Below are 12,805 nucleotides of genomic sequence, written 5' to 3'. Positions count from 1 at the left end.
TGTTTGTAGGGAATCCTAGGAACTAGCTTCAGAAGATACAGACTCCAACCTTCAGTTATCCCAGTTCCAGGATTTGCTGACCTTCATCCATAGAACCAGAATGACAAAGAACCAAGGTGACGTCCACCAGACCATCGCTTGACCAGTTTCGAGGTCCTTATCAGAATGGACTGTGCTGGCCTGCATGTAGAGAACTTTTCAAACCCCTCCCCTTGATTTCTTTTTTCTACCGTGCCTCTCCCTCCTTATTAAAACCTCTACCTGCACCGAGATGTGGAGATGGGCTTTGTGACAAGAGTCCCCCATCTCCTCAGGTGACCTGCACTTGAATAAAACCATTTTCCTTTTTCACCAGCATCTGTCTCATGAGTTTGGTTTCTGTGGCAGCAAGCAGTCGAAGTTGGGTCCCGGCTACAATACTGAAACCAAGGTCACTATGTCCCTGCAGGTAGTATCTGACTGCCTGGAGTATGGAGCAGCCTCAGCACACTACATTGCTGGCACCATGGAGAACATAACTTTCGCGGAGCAATTTGTTGCCAAAGCTGGAAAAATCATGGGTGAGACTGCTCTCCTCTCTCCTCTTCTGGACTTGCTCTGTGGGTCTTTGCTCTATGGACTTGGCTCGGGGAGCTTTGGGAAAGGGGAGGGGGAGAGGGAAAGAAAAGGCACCAACCCCAGATGGTTTCCCTCAACACAGTCATTCCTTGCAGGAGGGCTAGACATGCTCATTCTCAATCACATCGCCAAAGTCACTATGGAACCGTTTGCTGGTGACACCCACTTAATGCGCACAATTATGGAGGTCAACTACATCAGTTATGTGGCCTTGAGTATGGCTGCAGTCCCCATGCTGAAGCAGAGCAATGGAAGCATTGTCGTCGTCTCCTCAGTGGCTGGTGAGTGGGGCAGGGACCAGTGTGCAAGGTAAGAGCAGGAGAAATGCCAGGGATGGTGTTGGGGACCTCTGTAGCAAACATGCATTTTTTATCAGTTTTCGTGCAGAGAAATAACACAATATAAACTGGAAGTTGAAATGCTCACGATGATATTAAGCAAAAGCTGATTAACAGGTCTCCCACACAGGTAGATATAGGAATGAAAGACTTGGGCATGCAAACTCAGTGAGGGGCGTGCATGCTGAGTAAGAGAGATGCTGTTGAGAACAAAGGGGGGCGTACAAAATGAGGGATCGTTCAAGGTAGAGGGGCTACAAGATCCCTGGAAGGAATGGAGAGAGAGCATTAGTTCAGAGTGCCTCCCTGAAGCCTGGTGACTCATGATCTATGAATGGAAGTCCAATGGGACATCAAGAAACTGCTCGAGGTACAGCCTGTCCTGATGCTGAGAGAGATCTGGTCACGATGAATTAAAGGGATTTGGCTTCCTTCATGACCAAGAGCTATAGGCAGGTGACGTTAGTTGATGCCAAGAAAGAACTGAAAAGTGAATTATTTTAACAACCTGCAGTTGCCTCATTAGTGAGTCAAGCTAAGGCAAAATGAAATACAAAGCGGAACACGTCATATTATTAACAGACCTGCCTATTTTGGGGTACACTCCAAATCTGAACTTGCTACACTAAAAATCCTATTTGAATAACCAACTAGGTAGGGAAAGAGTGTGTACAGAGGAATATTCATGAAGGGAATTCTGTGTGATGAAGAGAAGTCCTTGAGGTTTTACATGGCGGCAGCATCAGAAGGTGTCACCAGTAAAAAACCAGAGAGTTTCTGGCTTGGGGAATTTCCAGGCACATTTCATCATAGAGTAAAGTTCTGCAAATATTTGTTGGTTAGTCCATTAGAAGGACGTGGCTGGAAGATGCAAACACCAGGATCAATGTCAGCCATCTAAAGTTCATTTCTGGCAATGTAAAAGCAAAGGACCTAGAAGACTTTGTACATTCTTACATATGTCACAAATGTTAGTTATGACTGTAACTAAAAACACCTCCTAGGTTGTGAAGAGTTCTACTTCCCAGACACAAGAGAGACGTGCATAGTGGTGGGGTAAACGGGCGGTGTGTCTGCACTACCCGCCAAACAGTGATTAATATGCATTCCTGTGCTTCCCAGGCAACACAGTCTCCCCACCCATCCCCAGACACAGCCTCTCTGGGCTGAAAGAAAGGGAGAGCTTCCAGAGGCGTACTGAGTAGGAAGGGTGCTGGGCGCAGCCCCAATTCACCCTAGGGCATTGGCCAAAGCTTGATATCAGTCATGCTGTAGGTGGTTTTAAGGATTACAGTTGATTAAGTAATACATGTACTCTAGGCAAAGGAATGCATCATTTTTGGCTGGAATATTTAACTTTCTAACCGTGTGAATATTCTAGAAAGGACCAAGAATTACCATAGGAAAAAAAAAAAAAAAAAAAAGAATTACTGTAGAAGTCCAAGGACATGATGCAATTTTGATAACCTCTGTTTCTACATATCTTCTCCACCTCCTAAACATCATTTTATAATTTCTGTGAAGTCTGGGAGATGGGAATCTAGTCGGACAACTATCCTCTGAGTCTGTTGTTTGCACTGCCAAAAGAATTCAGCCTGTTTGCTTTGAAGCGTGTCTCTGAACTTCCAAAGTACAGGTAACTTTGCTTTCTCTCCCTAACTGAAAAATTTCTCTGTTCTGTGCCATATTCTTTTAGACGGTCAGCACTAATGTTCATTAATCCTTCCTCCTTAAAATCTAAATCCCACAAACATGGGATGCTAAATCTCAAATTGAGGTCAGCCAAAGAGTATTGGACTGGAGTTGTGTGGGGTTTTTTTGTGGGTTTTTTTTTTTTTTTTTAAACTGGGCCGTTTTAATGTTCTTTACAATAGAATAAATCGTTCTCTGATGACTGCAGACATGTACCCTGTGAGACAGTACTCAGAAACATCGCAGTAAGAGAATCTTCCTGACTGGTGCATAGTCTTCAATAATTATAAGGAGTTACTTGTATGAAACTGCGGTCTCACCTGTAAGACTGCATTTATGCATCCATCCTTTTCAGGATTGCTGGTAACCTGGGCATATTCTCCCCAAATAACCTTGCCTCCTTGTGTCACAAGGTGCAGCTCGCCCACGTTCACTTCGATGACAGTACCTTTGGTAATGACACCCAAAGTTGTATAAAGTGGGGATGAGGGGTTCTTCTTTACACCAGGTATTGGCAGGCAAAAGGTAGCTTTCGGTTCAGGGTGTGTCACATGGGCCCTCTTGAAACGTAAGCCCGTTGGCCTAGTGAATCTTTCATATTTTGGTGGTTTTCTAGTAAAGCCATCTCTAGCAAAGCAGACTTTAGGAACAATCTTCTTCCATGCTTTTTTCTTTCTCTTTCCTGTTCGAATAACTTTTAATCCTTCTGTTTCTCCCTGGGCATGAACTTTGGGCAGAAGGACTTCCCATTTCCCTGCTTTCCATTTTTGTTTTTGTTTAATCACATTGGAAAGCACTTTAGCCCGGGACTGTCCCTCTCTGTCCAGCAGGTACGCAGGTGCTGTCCCTGTGGAGTCGTCTCATCATTTTTCTGTTTAGTGTTTCTCTCCTCGTGCATCTTGCTGGTCTTTTTCATTTGGATTTTCTCAGCATGGCGCTGTTTAGGGTAAAGCTTAGCCTGCAGACCAATCATCTTTTTTGCCTTCTTTGAACGTTCATGAGCCTCTCGGCTTCCTTCTTTCTTTTTTTCTCATGGTAGTCCAAATAGTAGCCATAGCGCTTACGGTGTGACTCAATAAACTAGTTTTGTGGCCTGGCTGCAGCCACCTGCCCGCCGGGCGCAGTCCCCAGGACACAAAGAAGCTGTCAATCCTCAGGTCTCAGAGTGGACTGGAGTTTTAATCATTCCTTCCAGGGGCTGCATTTAGTTGTTTATGGAATTATAGTGATAAGCAGTAGTTTTTGTCCCCAATGCATGTCTAGGCATTGCATTACATGGAAATCCTATACTTTTAATATGGTTTTTAAAGCCTTAGCTACCTCTTTAGCATCAACAGAGACAATATTGCTGCCTCTGGGAACTTCCTTATAATCTACACCCATTCGTCATTCAATACCATTTTGTCACCTACCATCTAATCAAGTTTCTACTTATGTATAACACTGACTAGTCTCCCCTTCTTCCCCCACTTACAGGTTAAGATACTAGTTGAGCTACTATAACCAAAACCTCAACTTAAAATGGCTTAAACAAATAGAAACTTATTTTTCTCTCATGGAACAGCCTGGGGTAAGCAGTCCAGGGCTGATATGGTAGTTCTGTCCCAAGAAATTGTCTAGGAACCTTAGTATCACAGGACCACCTCTCTAGGGTGTCCCTCTCCTGTATGTCAAGATGGCTCATTATCAGGTCAGAATTCTAGCTAGAGAAAATGGAGAAAGAAGGATACATGCAACCTGAAAGTTGCACATTTCTATTCTGCCACAGCTGGCAGCATTTGTGGTCTTTATTCAAGGTAGGCTTGTGTCCATTTGAAAATCAGGGGTTCTATTTCTATCAAAAACACTAATGTTGATAAACAACTCTCAGCCTCCCAAATCACTCATGGGAAGATGCACATAAGACTGGAAGGCAGTGGGCTCCTCAGTCTGGAGCACTAGAGCCAGGAAGAGGCACCCACATAACATCTGGTTGTGAAAATCAGCAGAGTTTCTGTCCACAGAAGTCTGCTAGAGACACAGGCACCCTCTTAAAGGGCCAATGCACAAAATCTTGTTCTCAGTCACTCACCCTAGGCTCCAGTGGAGGGAGAGCAGAGCAGACTAGAGTTGTGTGAGGTTCTGGGAGAGAGCTACAGGAACAGCCACCAGGATATCACTCTCCCACACCGCAGACACCATCTTATTTGCATGGAGCACTCCGCTCCATACAGCATTAGCCTGGGGAAAAGCAATTGCTCCACCTTCCGGACACCCTATAGCTCCACCCTGCAAAGCTGGCACCCTACTGAGGAGTGAGCTGCCTGGACCAGAGTGCAGAGGTCTAGGCAGACTCAGGGTGTGTCAGTGACTGAGCCGTTTCCCCCACTTTCATGCGAACCTGACTGAAGCTCCCCCCCTCCCCCACCCCCCCACCCCCCCACCCCGCATAGGAGATCTGCTAGACCCACTCTCCCAACTCCCAGCGGCCCCACCCTCCTGACTCCTGCTGGCTTCACCCTGCCAAGGTATGGGTAGAATCTGGGACAAACAGAGTTGAGTAACTGTGGAACAGGGGCCAAAACCCCCACTTTCCCCCAAACCAGACCAGCACCTCTCCCTCTCCCACCTCCCAGCAGCCTAGCCCTGCTGAGATTGGACTCCTGGCAAAATCTGAGACAGTCTGAGTTGTGTGGCTCTAGGATGGGGGAAATTTTTCCCTCTCATGCCTGACTGGTGCAGAGTTCTCTCTTTACATGGCCAAATCTTGGTCTGTTTGGGCCTAATAAATTCTGCTGGCCTCACCCTGATGACTCCCTGAGACCCCTGCCCCACCACAAAAGTGTGTGAGAACCCACTAGGTGGAAGCTAGACTTAGTGTATCCTGGGACATTTGCTGAGTGGCCTCAAACCCAGCACTGGCTCTGAGGGAACCTGTATCAATCTGGTAAACACCACTCACCCTACCTAGTGACTCACTGAGAAGATACCTCATGCATCTCAAGTACTACAAGAGGCTCTTTCAGTGACTGAGCCTAACAGGCAGCCAACATATGGAGGCAGGCAGAAGCAGATCTTGGGGTGCCTTGGGAGTTTTGCTGATTTGCCTCTGGCCGGGTGCTCATAAAAGCTGGCCTTGGTGCACAGGTGGCCCTTCCCACACACACTCAGGCCCAGCAGAAGCTGCCACAAACTGTGGATCACATTGTAGCTCCAAATAGGTTGCCCAGGGCCACTCACAGGCAGTGTCTGACACTGGCTTGCACCAGAGTCCCTCTTAAGAGGCCCCAGAACCAACACACCCAGTGGCCACCTTCAGACAATATCAGAGCAGAATCCAATTTGCTTTGGCAAGTGGCATATCCAAAAGGAGATCTTGACAGGCACCAGGCTCTGCTGAGGAGACTTCTTCTTAGTGTGGTCAGCACCTATATAACAGCTCATGGAACGATCTTCACAGTCAGCCAGCCTGAGAGTTGACCCCAGATACGAATAAGCCAATAGAAACCAAGACCCAATTACAACAGGAGGGCCCACATAACCCACCTAAGGGACTTTCTGGGAGCACCCAACTCAGGTCATCAAAGAGACTGCACCACTGAGTCCCACAGGACCCCGACTACGTAAGGCCACCATACCAAGACTGGAGTCATAGCAGAGCTACTAACTAATACATTGAAACAAACACAAAGAGGCAGCCAAAATGGGGAGACAAAGGCACATGCCCCAAATGAAAAAAACAAGAGAAATCTCCAGAAAAAGAGCTAAATGAAATGAAGGCAGGCAATTTACCAAATACAGAATTTGAAATAATGGTTGCAAAGATACTCAAGAAACTTAGTGAGAACTTCAACAAAGAGATTGGAAGCATAAAGACATTAAAAAACATAAAAAAAGAACCAGTCAGAGATGAAGAATACAATACCTGAAATGAAGGATACACTATAAGGAATTAACAGTAGGTTGGATGAAGCAGAGGATCAAATCAGTGATTTGGAAGACAAGATAGCAGAAACATCCAATTGGAGCAGCAAATTTTAAAAGATGAGGAGAGTTTAAGGGACCTGTGGGACAACATGAAGAATAATAACACCCACACCATAGGGATTCCAGAAGGGGAAGTGAGAGCCCAAAGGATCAAGAACCTATTTAGAGAAATAATGATTGAAAACTTTCCTAACCTGGTGAAGGAAAAAGACACAAAAGTCCAGGAAATGCAGAGAGTCCCAAACAAGATGAGCACAAAGAGGTCCACACCAGGATGCATCATAACTTAAATGGCAAAGGTTAAGGACAAAGAGAGAATCTTAAAAGCAGCAAGAGAAAGACAGTTAGTTACCTACAAGGGAGCTCCCGTAAGACTGTCAGCTGATTTCTCAACACAAACATTTCAGGCCAAAAGGAAGTGGCAAGAAATATTCAAAGTGATGAAAAGCAAGGACCTACAAAACTACTTGACCCAGCAAGGCTCTCATTTATATTTGAAGAAGAAATAAAGAGCTTCCAAGACAAGAAAAAGCTAAAGGAGTTTGTTACCACCTAACCAGTTTTGCAAAAAAATGTTAAAGGGTCTTGAAGAAGGTGGAGGAGGAGGAGGAGAGAACTGAGGAACATAGTCAAAAGAATAAAATGGCAATAAATATGTACCTATCAATAATCACTTTAAATGTAAGTGGCTTAAATGCTCCAATCAAAAGACACAGGGTAGTGCCCAGCCAGGCATGGCTCAGCAGTTGAGCATCAACCTAGGATCCAGGAGATCGGGGGTCGATTCCTGGTCGGGGTACATGCCTGGGTTGCAGGTTCGATCCCCCGCAGGGGGCGTGCAGGCGGCAGCCAATCAATGATGATTCTCATAATTGATGTTTCTATCTCTCTCTCTCTCCCTCTCCCTTCCTCTCTCGGAAATCAATAAAGATATATTTAAAAAACAAACAAACAAAAAAACAGGGTAGCTGAATAGATTTTTTTAAAAAACAAACAAAAACAAGATGCATATATATGCTGTCTACAAGAGACCCACCTCAGAACAAAAGATACACACAGTAAAGGAATGGGAAAAGAAATTTTATGCAAATGAAAATGAAAAAAAGCTGGGGTAGCAATACTTATATCTGACAAAATAGACTTAAAAACAAAGGCTATAGTAAGAGACAAAGAAGGACACCACATAATGATAAAAAGAGGAAACCATCAAGAGGGTATAAAGCCTGTAAACATTTATACACCCAACATAAGAGCATCTAAATATATAAAGCAAATCTTAACGAACATAAAGGGAAAGGTGAACAGTAATACAGTCATAGTAGGGAACTTTAACTCCTCATTGACATCAATAGATAGATCTTCCAGAAAGAAAATCAACAAGGAAACAGTGACCTTAAATGGCACACTGATCAATTTAATTGATATCCTCAGAGCATTTCCAGCTGAAGCAGCAGAATGTACATTCTTTTCAAGTGCATATAAAACATTTCCTAGATAGACCACATGTGAGGCCACAAAACAAGTCTCATAAATTTAAGAAGATTGAAATTATACCAAGCATCTTCTCTGACCACAATAATATACTAGAAATCAATCACAAGCAAAAAACTGAAAAACACACAAAGACATGGAGGCTAAATAACATGTTACTAAACAATGAATCGGTTAACAATGAAATCAAGGAAGAAATCAAAAGATACCTTGAAACAAATGAAAATGAGAACACAACAACCTAAAATCTATGGGACACAACAAAGGCAGTCCTAAAAGGGAAATTCATAGCATTACAGGCCCACCTCAAAAAACGAGAAAAATCTCAAATAAACAATATAATTTTACACTTAAAGGAACTAGAAAAAGAACAACAAACAAAACCAAAAGTGAGTAGAAGAAAGGAAATCATAAAAATCAGAGTGGAGATAAATAGAACAGAGTCTAAAAAAAAATACAAAAGATCAATGAAACCAAGAGCTAGTTCTTTGAAAAGATAAACAAGATTGACAAATCTTTAACCAGACCCATCAAGAAAAAAAGAAGGGACCCAAATAAATAAAATTAGAGACGAAATAGGAGAAGCAACAATTGAAACCAAAGAAATATATGGTAGCCAAAAAGAAAACATTTCTCCTCTGGCTAACTTCAGGAGGACAGAGCTTGTGCTCAACCTCCCACGTAAACAAATCAGTTTAAATGACTAAATCAACTAAACTACCAGATTCAAACTATTAAATACCATGGTGTGTGTGGGTGAGCTGTGGGGGTTTTGTTGTTTTATTTGGTTGGTTGGTTTGCCTACACAATTGTCAATTGTTTAAAACTTTGTTAACGCCACAAAGTAGGTGTGAGACAGGCACTCTCATATACTTTTGGTGGAAAAGGCTATGGTTCTTGTATTTATTGTAACTGGTTTTCACAAGTGATTTTAAAAAGTCTAGTCCTTCACTTTTCCTTTTGTCTACAGCAATTTGGCAACATGTATCAATAGCCTTAAAAAGTGTTTCCATCATTTCACCCAGCAAATATGATGCTAAAATTCTGTCAAGGAATAGTCATCAATCCAGTCAGAGATACTACAAAACATGCACAAAAGCACTTATGGCAGGATATTTTCAACATGGCTATGGACCTATAAGCAAAGCTACCAATGCTGACATGTGCCTGAAGTCAGGCATCAGAGTCAACTGAAAGTCAGAATCCAATTAATGTCTGGCACAGTTGATTTTACTATATGAATTTTATTTTAATTTTTATTTATTAATTTTTAAAATATATCTTTATTATTTCAAAGAGAGAAAGGGAGAGGGAGAGAGAGATAGAAGCATCAATGATGAGAGAGTCGTCATTGATTGGCTGCTTCCTGCACGGCCCTACTGGGGATGGAGCCCGCAATCCGAGCATGTGTCCTGACCTGGAACCCAACCCCGATCTCCTGGATCCTAGGTCGGTGCTCAACCGCTGAGCCATGCCCGGCCAGGGGAATTTTAAATTAATGTTTTTCCATGAAGTTGTCTGGCTCAGGAACTCCCATGTAATGCATACATGTAATAAATCCTTTATTTCTAGCATTAGAAAGTTAGCCTTGCCCTGTACTCTCTAAGTAAATGTTGAACAATATTTAATGAATATTATTTTGAAGGGGTGCCTAGTCACTGGCCCACACTGGGCACACATCTGTCTCAGCCCATCCCTGGGGAGACAGCTGGCCTAATGGGAATTGCAGTGGAAAAGCCACCAGGAGTAAGGCTACCCTGGGATCTCCCAGAGACTGTGGTTATGCCATACCTGCTTCTCTCAGCACATTTGATTGGCTCAGCTGAATTTTAAAAATCAATCTCACAAGTCATTCAACCTAGAGAGGGACAATTAATGACTAAGGTCTAGTCAGCAAGGCCGCGGGGAAGACAGGGTTAGGCTACAAACAGGGGAGGCAGTGGTAGACCTGTCTGAGCCCCTCACGTATCTTCAGATAATCTTCCTTAAATATTGCTCTGTCCACACAGGTTGTCAAACTGGAGCAGAATGGGACAGCTTTGTATCAGGGGGCAGCCTGACTTGGGATATCAAGGCTGAGATGAGATGAGAGGGGAGGACATCCAGATAAGGGACGGCAATGGTTGCTTGGTTTATACCAGGAACCTGGTCCACATCAGACCAAGGAGGGTGTCCATGCGGCACCTGGCATGGGGTGACAATAATAGAGGCAACAAGGGCATCTGCAAGGGGGACTGCAATGCGGCAGCTCAACACGGAGTGAAGAGGGCACCCTTGTGGCCTGGCATGGGGTGTCAGGGCCCAGTGGGAATGAGGAGGGTGTCCACACAGAGGGCACAGAGCAGCTGAAGAATAATTACATACAGGGAGTCTTAATCCACTAAATAATACATGTTGAGAATAAGGTTCTCACTATCAGTGTTACAAAAATGAAAAGAAAGAAAATCAGAATGAACCCTGTGATCCGGCCAAAAAAACGCATGGCCTAAGTCATGAGGAAACAACAGAAAAAAATCTAAACTGAGGGACATTCACCAACAGGGTTCTGGCAAATATTTAACAGCTACCTCTCCAGAAGGCGACAATCAAAAATTTTTATCCAGAGCATTTCCATGGTATAAAGAATCTCATGATGGCCATTGCAACATGACCCCAACCTGCCCGCAAAGTGCATGGAAACTGAGCAATCGTCTCTCATGATCCAGTATGAGCCAGCTCCGGCACATCACCCGATGCCGAATTATTGACAGTAGTCAGCAGTGTCGATCCAGTGTCATGAAAGTCAAGGAAATACTGGGGAATGTTCCAGCTCAGAGGAAGCTGAAGAGTGATGACAACTAAATGCAGCATGTGATCCTCAGTCGGATCCTTTACTACAAAGGATATTATGAGGACAAGTGGCAAAACTTGAATGGGGTCTGTGGACTAGATGCTTCAGGGTTAATGTAGTAGGCTGGATGGTGGCCCTCAGAAAAAGGCAGGGCTACATCCTAACTTCCTGAACCTGTGTACTTGACCTTGTTGCAGAATCACCTCCCACGATTCAGGCTCATGCTCCCGTTGCACAGGCAAAGCCAAAACATTGAGACACTGGTACTTGGACATAGAGAGAAATGTTTATTTGATTTGGACAAAGCAAGCAAAGAAGAGAGCAAGATTTCTCAAATCCATCAAATTACGTCAAAAGCAAACTTAATCAGTTTTATGCAGCTAGAGAATCTGGGAGGGGTGTTTCAGGGAACCGAGAGAGAAGTCTTTGTTCTTGACTCATAGATGACGCTTTTATGTATCAGACTCCTGGGCATCAGCAGCTGCTCACAGCTAACTTAAAGACATTCTTTCCTTCCACAAAACAAACTCATAAATTCTCTTCGTGACCCTGAAGTTACCTCCTCCTGCTTGACAAACAGGCACCACATTAGCTACTTATGACTACCTTCATGAGAACAAACGGAGGTGAGCTGAAAGAGTGGTTAACATGTGAACAAAGGCCTAATTCAAGATTAAATTATTCAATTCTCGCTGCCAAAATTAGTAGGGGCATTAAAATCACATGAGAAATGCAAATCAAAACTATGAGATACCACCTCACACCAGTCAGAATGGCTGTCATCAATAAATCAACAAACGACAAGTGCTGGCAAAGATGTGGAAAAAAGGGAAACCTCCTCGCTGTTGGCGGGGTCGCAAATTTGTTTAGCCACTACGGAAAACAGTATGGAGATTCCTCAAAAAATTAAAAATAGAGCTGTCATAGGATCCAGCAACTCCACTTCTGGATATTTATCCAAAGAAAACAAAAACATTCGAAAAGATATGTGCACCCCTATGTTCACTGCAGCATTACTAGGATATGGAAGCAGCCCAGATGTCCCTCAACAGATAAATAGGTAAAGAAGATGTGGTATATAGATATATATGGAATGGAATATTATTCAGCAATAAAACAGAATAAAATCTTGCCATTTGCTGCAACATGGATCTAGAGGGTATTATGCTAAGTGAAATGAGTCAGACAGAGAAATAAATTTACCACATGATCTCACTTATAAGTGAGATCTTTAAAAAAAGTAAATGAAGAAACAAATAGACCCATAGATGTAGAGAACAAACTGATGGTTGCCAGAGGGAGCGGGGGAGTGGAATAGGAAGAGTTTGCAATGGTGTGGCCTTAAAGAATGGTGACAGCCACTCCACCCTGGGAGAGGCAAGGGAGGATTTTCTCCCCCCTAGAGCGTTGGAGGGAGTGCAGCCCGGCCAACACCTTGACTTCAGACTTCTGGTCCCCAGAACTGTGACAGAATAGATTTCTGTTGTCTTAAGTCACCTGGCTTGTGGCATTTACTATGGCAAGTCTAGGAAACTACTAAGGTACTCTCCTCATTTTGATAGTTATGTAGGAGAATGTCTCTATGTATAGCAAACACATGCCAACCTATTGAGAGTGATCGGGACATGCGGGCCAGCAATTCCCTCAGTGATAGCAATTACTCTCCAAGAGTTCAGGAAGGTCAGGGGGGTTCTTTATACTATTCTTGCAGTTCTTCTCTAAGTTTGAAATTATTTCAAGAGAAAAAGAAATTCCCATCCTAGATGGTCTAGTAATTTGGAGGAGGTGGGGTGGGTTTTGTGGGACTTTTTCATGGATTTCTCAGAGATCCCCTGTAGAAGACCCCTTTAGTGTCAACAATGCCTCCTCT

General features: G+C 43.5%; 1 protein-coding gene and 1 pseudogene across 3 annotated transcripts in view; one reads left to right on the top strand and one right to left on the bottom strand.

Moving 5' to 3' along the window:
* The window catches only part of HSD11B1 (hydroxysteroid 11-beta dehydrogenase 1), a 34,387-nt gene that overhangs the window by 17,637 nt on the left and 3,945 nt on the right, over nt 1–12,805 (top strand). For both annotated transcript variants that reach the window (XM_081122005.1, XM_081122006.1), the window contains exons 4-5: nt 449–560; nt 714–899. In XM_081122005.1, coding sequence (XP_080978131.1) covers nt 449–560; nt 714–899 — 298 coding nt within the window. The remainder of the gene's footprint in view (nt 1–448; nt 561–713; nt 900–12,805) is intronic.
* On the bottom strand, nt 2,877–4,031 carry LOC308549305 (ribosome biogenesis protein NSA2 homolog pseudogene; annotated as a pseudogene). The gene is made up of 2 exons: nt 3,969–4,031; nt 2,877–3,728 (listed from the first exon to the last, which is right to left on the bottom strand). The product of its transcript is annotated as a ribosome biogenesis protein NSA2 homolog pseudogene (transcript).

The sequence above is a fragment of the Miniopterus schreibersii genome, assembly GCF_964146895.1.
Source record: "Miniopterus schreibersii genome assembly, chromosome: 19".
Taxonomy (NCBI): domain Eukaryota; kingdom Metazoa; phylum Chordata; class Mammalia; order Chiroptera; family Miniopteridae; genus Miniopterus; species Miniopterus schreibersii.
This window is presented reverse-complemented; position numbering and strand designations above follow the sequence as displayed.